The 13,279-nt window shown below is 47.4% G+C and overlaps 1 protein-coding gene across 1 annotated transcript in view; it reads right to left on the bottom strand.

The window, feature by feature from the left end:
- The window catches only part of LOC311368842 (nck-associated protein 5-like), a 57,895-nt gene that overhangs the window by 12,223 nt on the left and 32,393 nt on the right, over positions 1–13,279 (bottom strand). Inside the window, exons 6-7 of the mRNA XM_084487614.1 lie at positions 4,355–4,528; positions 859–3,725 (exon numbers count right to left, since the gene is read on the bottom strand). Coding sequence (XP_084343740.1) covers positions 859–3,725; positions 4,355–4,528 — 3,041 coding nt within the window. The remainder of the gene's footprint in view (positions 1–858; positions 3,726–4,354; positions 4,529–13,279) is intronic.

Below are 13,279 nucleotides of genomic sequence, written 5' to 3'. Positions count from 1 at the left end.
CAGATGAAATAGGAACGAAGGGAATGAGGTAATGGCACAGGGAGGAAGGGGTGCTGGCTTAATGCACAAGGGCCATTACTGACAACAGCCCATTGTTACAGCTGTCAGATTTAATAAATACCATTCCATCAAGCAGTAGAAAGAAAATAATATTCAAAAGACCTCCAGAGCTAAGAAATGAAACAAATACCATGTGGTGCTTTGCTTTTATTGTGGTTAGTTTTTGAAAACTTTTAACAATAATGCATTTCCTAAGGTTGAAATGGACATTCCAGGTCCAGAAAGTACAAGCCCTCTCCAGGATTTATAGACAGCCGTGTGGATTTGGTAATAAGCAAAACCCGGAGGAATGACTAATGGGTGGAATTAGCTGGTGAGGTCCATGCGTTGAGACAAAATGTGGCAGGACTTTTACTTTCTGAATCTTCCACAATTGAACTCAAGCATCTCTACAATAATGGGCACACAGGTCCTTGTGAATGATAATGGTGCATTAGTGTTCACCGTATTCAGCAGAAATGCACGTCACAGTTAATGTGGAAGGAAACATTTTGTGACTTCAAGAAACAAAGGCAAACAGTACCACATGAATAAAACATGAATAGTTCAACAGAAAGCATTTTGATCAGTCAGGATAAGTAGTTTATTTTCTTGTTTTCTTCTTATTTACTTATCTCAAGATTTTGGCTTGAATCCTTTAATGCTTTCTTTTTATGACTGCATTTTTTATATCTGCTTAGGAAACATACTCTATAATACGTTATATATTTGATGAAGATTGATTTCATATTGATTAACAACGATCTCTATAATACTAATAAATATAATTGACTTTGGTTAATTTGTTGTATTTCTTACCAGTCCTTTCCATCACTTTTCCTCCTCTCTTTCTTTTTGTCAGACTTGGTCTGTTTCCCTCCCAGGAGAGACGTGATCTTCTGCTCCTTCTTCTCCTCCTTCACTTTAGACACATCCATTTTCTTCCCACTGGGAGCCGGAAGTTTGCTCTTTCGGAAGCCAAACCAGTTTGCCAAGCTGGATCCAGACTTTTGTTTGGCATCGTTATTCTTCTCCTGTTCCTGAGATTTGTGTAGATTCTCTTCTATTCCGAGCATTACTTTTTCCTCAATAGTGGTTATGGCGTTTTGACTCTCGGGCTCTTCTGAAACGGGCTCCCCAAAGGCGCTGGAGAACTGCTGCTCGATCTGTAGTCGCCGGGCCTGCTCGCGCTGAAGCTTCAGACTCTGAAGTCTCTCGCTGGATGATGCCAGGTGTGAAGGCACCGGCAGTCCTTCCTCCATGAGGAAATTGTTCAGGAGCGACCGGTTCATGGGACAATGGTAGCTGCTGGAGCAGCTTAGACTTCCGGAGAAGACGTCACCCAGAGAGTTCAGAGAGCTGCCCGACTGGGTTTTGATCTGAGTGCGGATCTTACCAGATCTGTTTGAGTTCGGCCTGTCCATGTACCGCGCCCCAAAGCTCTGGCTACGAGCCTTCGCCCCGGTCATACCCATGACAGGCTTGAGAGGAGGCCTGGTTGATACAGACACGGAGCGTTTGAAAAGCCAGCCCTCCTCGTCAAACCCCCAGTCTAACATCACGCCACTGTCCGCTGCCACAGGCTGGACCGCCGGCTCAGAGTCCAAGGAGCTGCAGCGAGTCTCAATCTTTCGGTGGATTTTCTCCTTGGTGCCAACCTCGTGCACCCCATGTATTATCTGATAAGTATGGGGTTCCTGACTAAACGTCTCAAAAGACTGGAATCTTTTTGCAGAAAGGGCAGGTTTGTTATGTCTCCCCAATACCAGAAATGTACTGTTCCCTTGTCCTGGAATGACCTCTATCGATTTAGCATTTCCAGGAAGGGTTATCAGTGCAGCTCTTGAGTTGAGATTATGTGCACTTGTAGCAGACCCGTGGCCCTGAATATTGTAGGGGGTCTGAGGCATTACTTCAGAAAAGATGGGTTCCCCTGGTATGACACCTTGATCTGGTAATGCAGAGGAAGCACCATTTTCATCATGGCCGGTCATTTTCATAGATGGCTGAACACACTCAGAAGCACACGATTCTTGAACGGGGACGGAGGCGGCGGATGGTGTCCTGGGTGACTGTGGATTCATAACCTTGATATTGGAATGTTTAGGAGATTTAATTACATCTGGTGTGTTGGATCCTTGAGGTGACTTTGAGCTGCAGACTTTTGCCTTCCCAGTTGCAGTGGCCGGAGATTGACCACCAGATTTAGGGGTTTTGGATGAAGGTTCCAGGCTGGATCTAACCAGCAGCGATGTGGTTCTACCTGGTGGAGGTGGTGGCGATGGAGACCGAAGTTCAGAGTAGGAAGCTTCAGCTTGGGTCTCCTGGTGTCGGTGATTCAGTGAAGAGCATGGGATGTTGGAGGAGTCCGTGTCTTCTGGCCCAGACTCATTATTTGATTTGAGCTTAGTCATTTGGGCAGGTGCTTTGTTTGGGCTCTTGGGGCAGTCAAGGTTCACAGCTGGCTTGAACCCCTTGCCATGGTTCATTTGGGGAGAGATCGGAGATGGTGGCACCACACTCTCAACAAGTCCTGAAGGGCTGCTCCCAGCAGCCCCGTCACCTCGCTCCACTTTGGTAAACGCCCCTTTACATGAACCAGGGGGCTTGCCGAGGCTGGATCGAGGGCCCATCGCACTCTGTCCAGGAGGGTTTGGCTGTGCTTTAGACTTATGAGCTTGAAATAGTTTCTGGTGAAGAGGAGAATGCAACTGCTTTGTCTGATCTGATCCTCCATCTGCACTCTTGCTCCGGAGAATGAAAGCTTTACGTGCCGAGTCACAGGCCTGTGGTTTTAGTTTCTTCGGCAAGGATTCCAAAATGGCAAGGTCATTGCTGTCCCCACCAGCCTGACTGGCCTGGTCTCTGACATGAGGGGTGTCCATTGAGGAGCTGCGCTGCCTGGCTTCGTCTGCAGTATCCAGAGCTCGTTTGGCGGCATTGTGGATAGAGGAGGTCATATCGGTGGTTCCCTTCTCATGTTGCTTTGAAACCAGCCTGTCGTGTTGCTTTTTGACATAATCCAGTCTGGATTTGCGGTCAGTTGGTTTTTCTTGGTTATTATTTCTGTCATTTTGTTTCTTCAGGCTTGGTGGCTCCTCCTCATCAGCATCCAGGTGATTCGGACTCTCTGTGGGGCTAACACCCGGTTTGACTGTGGGACCTTCTAAGAGGAACTCATCAGGGACCGGTGAAAGGAACTGGCCAGGATTTCCTTGAGGCTTCATAGGGTCCTCTTGTAAATTACCATCCGTTTCTGTGTCACCCAAAGCAGTAGAACTGGTGTCCTCTAGACAATGAGAATCTTCTGTGGACTCACCACAAGATTCCTTGACAGACTTCAGGGATTCCTCATCGCCTTCATCAGAGTCTGAAATCAGAGTAGCAACCGGTGCTTCCGTCTTAAATAAAGGAGTCCCTGGTTTCACATCAGCCTGTTTAGGATCCAGCACCTGTGCACCAGACTTGGCGCCTAGGCAGTATATCCCCTCGTTGGAGGTCATGCAGTCCTTGTAATGCGGCGCGGATGCAGGTGGGGACAGTCTATTGGGACTGCGCATTTGGAGCCTCTTGAGACCCTTGAGAATCTGGCCCTCTTTCCAGCCCAGCTCGGCCGGCTCAGGCTCTGCAGAGTGGTGGCTCGACGCCGACCCGGCACTCATCCTCTTCTCACGGCTTGTGGCGGACTGTAAGAAGTAGAGAAACAAGGCTTTATGGACGACCATTGCTATGAAACCATCGCATGACTCGAAGAAGTGTTAACCCTAAAGTGATGGTCAACAGAATCCTCTAAACACCTACCCAATATCCTTTTAGGACAATGTCAAAAGGTATATTAATAACATCTCAAATTCAGCTTATTCAAAATGTAGGGGTCTGGTCTCCATAATGCTAGTGTATCCTATTGGTCACTGCCCTGGCCGTGTAAGTGTCTCCATAAGGCCAGTGTAAGGTTATTGGTCAGTGCCCTGGTCATGTGTGTCTGGTGATTGGTCACCTGCTTGGCTACGTAGCCTGGAGGGAAATAAACAACATCTTCAAAATCTGCTTCAAGGAATTGAAATTCTTGAGATTGTAATATATTTCATGGATCATAATGTTCTGATGCTTAATACACACTTTTACGATCAATAATGATATAATTAGAAGTAAATTATGGATTTCTGTTGTCCATCACTTCAATGAAATTGGACAACATGCAACAGGTGACATATTTGACATTGAGCAAAGTTACCGAACTACTACTTTGTCAACATTACGTTGACATGTCATTACTGTTGGGGAGGGGGGGTCGGGGGGTAACAGCGAGACCTACCTGTTTGGACGAGCCGCGACCCTCTGCCCAGGTGTGGGATCCGCTGGAGTACTCGCTGCAGGTGCTGGATAAGGACAGCTCACTGCCGCTACAGCTGCTGCGAGGGCAGGTGAGACTGAGCAGGCTGGGCCATCTCCCGGACGGAACGCCCGACTTCCCGTTCTTCTGGACCTCCTGGGAGGTTGTTAAACAAAGCGAACAAAAGAGCATAAGGTCAGTGGGAAGTTGGACAGATGTTTTACTGAATGTCAACACAATGTTTTGTTTTATGGTCCTTAATATTGCTATGTCCAGAGGATAGATGGTTTGAATTTACCTTAATCTGACTACGATTTCGGTATATAGATTCACCTGGTTTAAATAATGAATGACAACAAACGACAAGTAACTGTTTATTGAAAGCTGTATATCAACAGACTTTCTAATTATGTCTACCCCTTCCCTGGTGCTTCTACGGAGCTGCATTATGAACCAGCTTGTATTCACCAGCATCTCTCAGCCCTTGCACTGTACTTCACTTCTTCGATGGCCCTTCATTTGTATTTGTCCCTGATATCCAATGAATCAGTATGCTGGATACATTGCTGTCTCTACATATCCAGCAGCTAATTGGTGGAGGGAATGGCATTTTCTGCTCCACTAGTCATATGGCCTCAGGTTTTAATATGGCTGCTTCATTTCTCTCCGAGCTAGGAGGTATGTCACAGCGACGTGATACATGCCGCCCGGCTCACGAGATTCCTCTTCCTGTCCTCCTGGGAATGTGGGCCATCAATCTAGCTGGTGGCTTCTTGCTGTCTTTAGGTGTATTTATGGTATGTCTTTTTTAGGCCTCACACAGTAAATAGGTTGAATATCATCTGAAAAGCTTCTTCTTAGCTTCTTATAGTCTCACCCCCACACAAGTTTTTAAATAGAAATGTGCCAATTTTCTTCCGCTCAATGAAAGTCGACATCTTGTCAAATACAAAATTGCAACCTTCGTATTTTCACTGACATACAAGATGAATCAAAGACGGAGGCAAAAAAGTAAGCAAGATGATGAACACACAGTAGCTATTGAAGTAGTTGAAGGGAGTCAAGAAGTCCTACAATAGCCAAAAGTCTTTGTTATATTTCATAAGCAGTTCACAGTTGTACTATTAAATGGAATAACAGGCCCTTGAGAGACATTGAGGTGGTTGTTTTTGCAGCTTGGGGGGGATGTAAGAAGTGCTGATGGGGATGGGGGAGGGTGTTGGGGAGTGTTTACTGATAAACGCCATGGCTACCATCCCCTGACTGCTGCAGTAGATGAACGCAAGCGTCTATTCTGATTCCAGTGGACGCCAAGCAGCGCGGCCTGTTGTGACCTCATTTAAAGCAGCATTGATCATTCGCAGGGACAGCATCTCCAGCTTCCTCTCAAAGTCATTAGTGTCATCTGTTAGGAATAATTAATGTGAATGGGAAATAATTGCATCAGGGATCGTGGGACTTGACTGCGTCGGCCTATTCATTCATAGTCACCTATTATGTGATTATGCATTCTGTGCTTTATTGCACAATAACTGTGGGAGGACGTGTTTTTTTGTAGCTATGGTGAGGATTATTCTTGAAAGTAATTACAGTCTGTGAAGTAAAGCAGAATCTGGGAGATTTGACATGACCGATATAGCTGAACAAAGCCTGCCGTTATGAAAACTGTTGAAAAGACAAGTTCATGGGAGTTTCCGCCTCTGTAGTATCTTGCCAGTATTATATGTATATTTATATATTTTTGTGCTTTCACTGAAACTTTAAATAACTTTCAAAGTGAGGTTGTCACATCAATATTCTTGTTCCCTAAGAGAACGACACTGGGATTATGTCTTCCCTAAACCTTCATCTTTAATGACAGAAACCTTGACCTCTGGACTACTTTTCAGAACACGCTAACTTGATTGACGTCTATCACTGAAATCAACCAATCATCAATCAATCAATCAATCAATTATAAATTCATAACTACAATACAACTATCCATATCAACATCAAGAAACCCATAATTAATTTTGAGCTCCATATACTGTACATTAAAATGTGATAGCTTAACAATAATACAATAATACATATATATATATATCTGTGTTATATATATATATGATATGCTTACACTTTACAATAAGGATACATTAATTAATCATTAACATTTTTTTATGCAGTAATAAAAGTTAATTAACTTATAGTTAATTAACAGTTAACTAATGATGACTAATAATCAATTAATTAATAGGGTTAGGGAAAGGATTAACCCTAACCCACTAACCCCTACCGTAATGTAAACCCTAATTACTATACTAATGCTATATAATAATGGTTAATTGTTCATTTATGGTTACTAAATAATTAGTAAAATTATTAGTAAAAACACTTTAAGTTAATTCTTAGTTGCTTATTACTGCATTGACTAATGTTAATTAATGTTAAATACATGTACCCTTACCACGTATATATATATATATATATATATATATATATATATATATATATATATATAAAGTGTTACCATATATATATATATATATATGTACATACATATATATACATGTTAGACACATATACCACATACAAATACAGTTTAAATATACATATTATGTATATTTAAACTGTATTTATCAAGTGTTCATGCTCCTCTTTTGGACCTCTACTCTGCAGCATACATAGCTTTTATTCACGCAGTACACTACACTCACTCACGGGACAGCCTTTAGCTCATCAGGATCAGGTAAGCCTGAAGTGCCTTTGCTCAAGGGCACCTCGACACTTGCTGCCTGTGGGGGGACTGAGGGATAGAACCGGCAGCCTCCAGTTGCCAGGCAACCAGCTCCAACTCCAGAGTGAGAGTTAGTGCTGCCACTATCTAATTAAATCAGCCATGCTTGGACATGCTGAAACATGACGGCCATACGCAGAAAGCATATCTAGTGAAATCCCCATTAACTTAAGAACCGCTAATCTGTTTAGATAAAAACCAAACAACATTTACAGATTCACAACGTACAGAACGATAACCAACCGACACGTGAACTCAAACTCATGAAACCGTCCGGTCGTTATTTCAAATAGCCACTGCCTATTTAAAAACCTCCGTCTCCATGAAATTGACTGAACCCAGGAGGGCAAGTCCTGGGCATGTCTGCCTCATGACCCGAGAGCCGACAGATGACCGTCCGGCACTAAGGGGCATGGTTCAGGACAAGAACACGAGCCGGACCGGCTGGCTGCTCACGGTTCAACAGAGGGTGGGGGGGGGGGGGTGGGGGGAGCGGGGGGAGCGTCTGATCAGATGGACCCTAGTGGGATGGATGGTCTGCTCACTCAGAGGCCGACGTGTCCAATGGTGTTTGGGAAGTGTGGTGTGTAGAAAGGGCATGTGTTACATGTGTTTGAGCCGGCGCGTCCCTTGGCAATTACCTCCCACGGTAATGACATCATTGCTTTAAGTGACTTCCCTGGAGTCTCATGTTTTCTGATTTCTTATAGACCTCACTTGTGATTATAACGTAACCATTTAGTTTCTGAATTACTTGATTCCAAATCAACTGCCTACACAGGCTACAAGAGAACGTAGGTCTTAGGACATTTCTGTTAAAGGAATTGTACAGGCGGGCTGTGGAGGCTGTGAAACCACCTTTCCTCAAGCCAAGACTGTCCTGCCTTTTACCCTCAACTCAACAACTGTTCTTCTAGTGGAGCATTATGCATCAGAGGATTCAGGAGGTCTGGAATACAGCATGCTGCATAAAGCTTTGCAGTTAAAGTTGTAATAACCGGTACCACAACCTCTGCCAGCAGGCAGAGGACCAACACATTGACAATGAGCCCTGACCCACCAGTCTGAACACAGGAGCAGGTATCAATGAGCCCTGACCCACCAGTCTGAACACAGGAGCAGGTATCAATGAGCCCTGACCCAACAGTCTGAACACAGGAGCAGGTATCAATGAGCCCTGACCCAACAGTCTGAACAGAGGAGCAGGTATCAATGAGCCCTGACCCAACAGTCTGAACACAGGAGCAGGTATCAATGAGCCCTGACCCACCAGTCTGAACAGAGGAGCAGGTATCAATGAGCCCTGACCCACCAGTCTGAACAGAGGAGCAGGTATCAATGAGCCCTGACCCAACAGTCTGAACAGAGGAGCTGGGTGGGACTGACTCTAGTCTGAACCAGGAGCAGGTATCTGAGGCTGGGTGGGACAGACTCTAGTCTGGACCAGGAGCAGGTATCTGGGGCTGGGTGGGACTGACTCTAGTCTGAACCAGGAGCAGGTATCTGGGGCTGGGTGGGACAGACTCTAGTCTGAACCAGGAGCAGGTATCTGGGGCTGGGTGGGACTGACTCTAGTCTGAACCAGGAGCAGGTATCTGGGGCTGGGTGGGACTGACTCTAGTCTGAACCAGGAGCAGGTATCTGGGGCTGGGTGGGACTGACTCTAGTCTGAACCAGGAGCAGGTATCTGGGGCTGGGTGGGACAGACTCTAGTCTGAACCAGGAGCAGGTATCTGGGGCTGGGTGGGACTGACTCTAGTCTGAACCAGGAGCAGGTATCTGGGGCTGGGTGGGACTGACTCTAGTCTGAACCAGGAGCAGGTATCTGGGGCTGGGTGTTCACACTGCCCTGTGTTCAGCCCGACTCTTTCATTAGGGTAAGACTGAGACACTGCTGTCCTCCACTCAGACTAATCGGAGCAGTGCCCGGGGCCAGGGGATATATTTAGAGAGTGTTAGCTCTCTGAAACAATAGCTGTCTGGGCTGTCCTAACCTCTCCTCGCTGCCTCCTGGTGAGCGCTCTTCCTCCCAGCCTCCTCATCCTCCCTGTCTCCGCCCGCCTTATTACTGCGCTCACATGAGGCCGCCTTGTCCTCTTCCCTCCTTCCCTCTGTCTGTTTCCTCCCCTCTCTCTCTGTGTCTCTCCCTCGTACGCCCCATGTTCCTTCCTTCTAAATATCCTTGTCTTACTCTCTCCACCTGGACCTATTCCTCTTCTCTCTCTCTCCCTCTCTCTCGCCCTCTCAAAATGTTCAACTTTAATTGCTTTCATAGAAAAATAAAAACAAAACAATAATTAAATATGAAGACAAAACATTTAGAAAACATGCAACCAATCTCTGTATTTCTCTCCCTCTCTCCCTCTCTCTCTCCCTCTCCCTCTCTCTCTCTCTCTCTCTCTCTCTCTCTCTCCCTCTCGCTCTCACCCTCTCTCTCTCTCTCCCTCTCCCTCTCTCTCTCTCTCTCTCTCTCACCCTCTCCCTCTCTCTCCCTCTCCCTCTCTCACCCTCTCTCTCTCTCTCTCTCTCTCACCCTCTCTCTCTCTTAAACCCACTCTGGGCAGTTGTGCGCTGTGCAGGGCTGACGATGTTGTTGCTATTGTTGTTGTTGTTGTTGTTGTTGGTATCCCCTGTTGTCGTCCGCGTCCCACTCCCACGGGTCCTCGTTTGGAAAGATGGTTGTAGGTTTTTTCCTCCGTTACACAGATATAGATAGAGATATAGATATAGATATAGATATGAGATATTTAAATAATGGCCAGAGCTAGTAGAGCTAGCAAAGTAGTCAAACCATTGAAACGACATGAATCCATCTGTAGAGCTCTACAGACAGACAGGCAGAGTGTCTGTCTGTCTGTCTGTAGAGCTCTACAGCCAGACAGACAGACAGACACTCTGTCTGTCTGCGAGGCACAGGTCCAGGGGAGGGTCGTGCGTCCAGTAGCAGACCAGAGGCGGCTTTGGCTGCTCAGCCCATGCTGCTTATGGATTTCTTCCATAAAACAACAACGAAACACTCTCATTGTGTGACATATTTCAAAACAACAATGTCATCAGAGGATTCACCCCCGAGTAGAAATGAACTTGTTTTGCTCGCGGAAGAAGAGCCAGCGTCGTGACGGCGGTCCATTAGACGTGAGTACTGATCGATGGAGCTCCATCCCTCACTCCGACCCGCATGCTGGGTACTCAAGTTCACTTCTGTGAAGCCCCCTCAAGTTTGTTTCCAGACAGCGTCCGTCTGTTCGCCTGTTCCAGGAGCACCATGAATCACCCCCAAGTGAGGGGCCCATCCACACCTGCATCTGTTCACCACAGGGCCTGGCCCCCCCGGCCCCCCCCCCACCCCCCCCGCCCCCCCCCGCCCCCCGCTGGCCGCCCCCCCGGCCCCCCCGCCCGCTGGCCGGCTGCCCGGCCGCGGTCCTTCAGACGAGCTCGCTCCCCTCAAAGACGGAGCAACAAAAGCCCCTTTCAATAATTCATACCGCGTTGCCTCCCTTGCTGTCGGGCAAATTGATATACAACCGGAGAGCCGTCTCCTCCACCGACCGCCGACCGCCACCCCGCCCGGCCCGCCCCCGCCCACGTCTCTTCCTCTCGTCGTTAGTGGGGAGGATAACGAGGTGGGGGCGGAGCTTCAGCGCACCCCCCCACAACGCCAGGAACAGCACTCTTTGACCTTCGGCCCCCAGACCCCTCTCTCTCCCCCTCTCTCTCTCTCTATCTTTCTCTCTCTCTTTCTCCCTCCCTCTCTCTCTCTCTCTCTCTCTCACTCTCTCTTTGTCTCTGTCTCTCTCTCTCTCTCACTCTCTCTTTGTCTCTGTCTCTCTCTCCCTCCCATCTCACCCTCTCTCTGTCTCTGTCTCTCTCCCTCTCTGTCTCTTTCTCCCTCTCTCTCTCTCCCCCTCTCTCTCTTTCTCTCTCTCTCTCGTTCTCTCTCTCCTCCTCTCTCTCTGTCTCTCTCTCTCTCATTCTCTCTCTCCCTCTCGCTCAGACCTTGGTCATGGTGCAGCAGTCTGCAGAGCAGTGTGTGTACAGGGCAGTGTGTGTAGGTGTGTACAGGGCAGTGTGTAGGTGTGTACAGGGCAGTGTGTGTACAGGGCAGTGTGTAGGTGTGTACAGGGCAGTGTGTAGGTGTGTACAGGGCAGTGTGTGTACAGGGCAGTGTGTAGGTGTGTACAGGGCAGTGTGTAGGTGTGTACAGGACAGTGTGTGTACAGGGCAGTGTGTAGGTGTGTACAGGTCAGTGTGTAGGTGTGTACAGGACAGTGTGTGTACAGGGCAGTGTGTAGGTGTGTACAGGGCAGTGTGTAGGTGTGTACAGGGCAGTGTGTGTACAGAGCAGTGTGTAGGTGTGTACAGGTCAGTGTGTAGGTGTGTACAGGACAGTGTGTGGGTCAGTGTGTACAGGACAGTGTGTGGGTCAGTGGTGGAGGGACGGTGGTTTGGCAGACTGTCCTCCACCACTCGACTACGGAGCTACGGACTCTGCATTTGTCAGTAGTCGTCGTCTGACTTTTTGAAATGTCGGAGTTCATTTAATATTCCTTTAGAAGATATGAAATGATATCTTCTTTACTTTTGGACAAGGAGGGAGCCTGGTCCTCACACCGTTCTGTTGACAGACTGGAGCTGGACAGACAAGTAACAGTAGTGGTCTGTCCACCACTACTGGAGCTGGACAGACCAGTAACAGTACTGGTCTCTCCACCACGGCCAAAGCTCAAAGCACTGGCCCAACGCCTCTACTCCACGTGCACTCTCCCTCTACTCCACGTGCACTCTCCCTCTACTCCACGTGCACTCTCCCTCTACTTCACGTGCACTCTACCACTACTCCACGTGCACTCTCCCTCTACTCCACGTGCACTCTCCCTCTGACTCTCCCCCATGCCCTGGTCTGGAGCAGTGGTGTCCCGGTGACACGGCCAGAGACCAGGACTCAGAGACCAGAGACCAGGACTCAGAGACCAGGACTCAGAGACCAGGACTCAAGACCAGGACTCAAGACCAGGACTCAGAGACCAGAGACCAGGACTCAGAGACCAGGACTCAAGACCAGAGACCAGGACTCAAGACCAGAGACCAGGACTCAGGACCAGGACTCAGAGACCAGAGACCAGGACTCAAGACCAGAGACCAGAGACCAGGACTCAGAGACCAGAGAACAGAGAGCAGAGACCAGGACTCAGAGACCAGAGACCAGGACTCAGAGACCAGGACTCAAGACCAGGACTCAGAGACCAGGACTCAGAGACCAGAGACCAGTACCCAGAGACCAGGACTCAGAGACCAGGCCTCAGAGACCAGAGACCAGCAGTCGGTTGCACCAGCAGAACGTAAAGCCGATCATAAGTTTGGGTGTAAAGTTCACCTTAACCCTACGCTTGACGTAGCTAGTTTCAATCTAAAGGTGTTCTAAATTTTGGTTGCACCACCATAACTTAAGTTTTAACGTTACTAGTAGTGCGTAAATTGTACCAGTGTCGCAGATAATTTCAAGCCAATCATTGACAGCAAACAATGTAAACAGGAAGTAGCTGCTACCGGCAAGTTTCCACCTTATCCGAGTGAAAACGCGTTAGCACCCAAATGAGAGGGCAAACAAAACAGTTTGACAGTCATTTATTCTCTAAAATTGACTTGGACAGTATAGGCGTGAGGTTAAGCTATTTGATGGCAGATTTTTATAATAAATTGCTGCTCATTGCTGCTTTGTATGCTTTTCGTTGTGTGAGTGTCATGAGTTTTTGTCTGAGTTATGATCTACCTGGCTATGCATTGTATGGAATAGCTCTAGAATATTGGTTTGTACGTGGGCCGAAACCGAAACCGTGCATATAGATGTACATCATCATACTGATGAAATGGATCGATACGGTCACGGACAATCCGTTCCCGACGCAAACCGCGTTGAAACTCCTCTTCCCATTGCTCAAAACGAATAGCCATCTTTGGTATTTAAATCTTTTAACGTATTTACCGGTCTTTATCGTTAGAATGGAACTTACACCAGCTAGAGGGGAGGTGTAAAATATAAGTTATAACTTGAAACTATCTGCTTGGTGCAACTGCTATTTTTTTAGAGACCAGGACTCAGAGACCAGGACTCAGAGACCAGAGACCAGAGA

This window comes from Micromesistius poutassou, assembly GCF_964030765.1.
Source record: "Micromesistius poutassou genome assembly, chromosome: 23".
NCBI classification, from domain to species: Eukaryota; Metazoa; Chordata; class Actinopteri; order Gadiformes; family Gadidae; genus Micromesistius; species Micromesistius poutassou.
The sequence above is the reverse complement of the archived record's forward strand: the minus strand, read 5'-3'. Positions and strand labels throughout refer to the sequence as shown.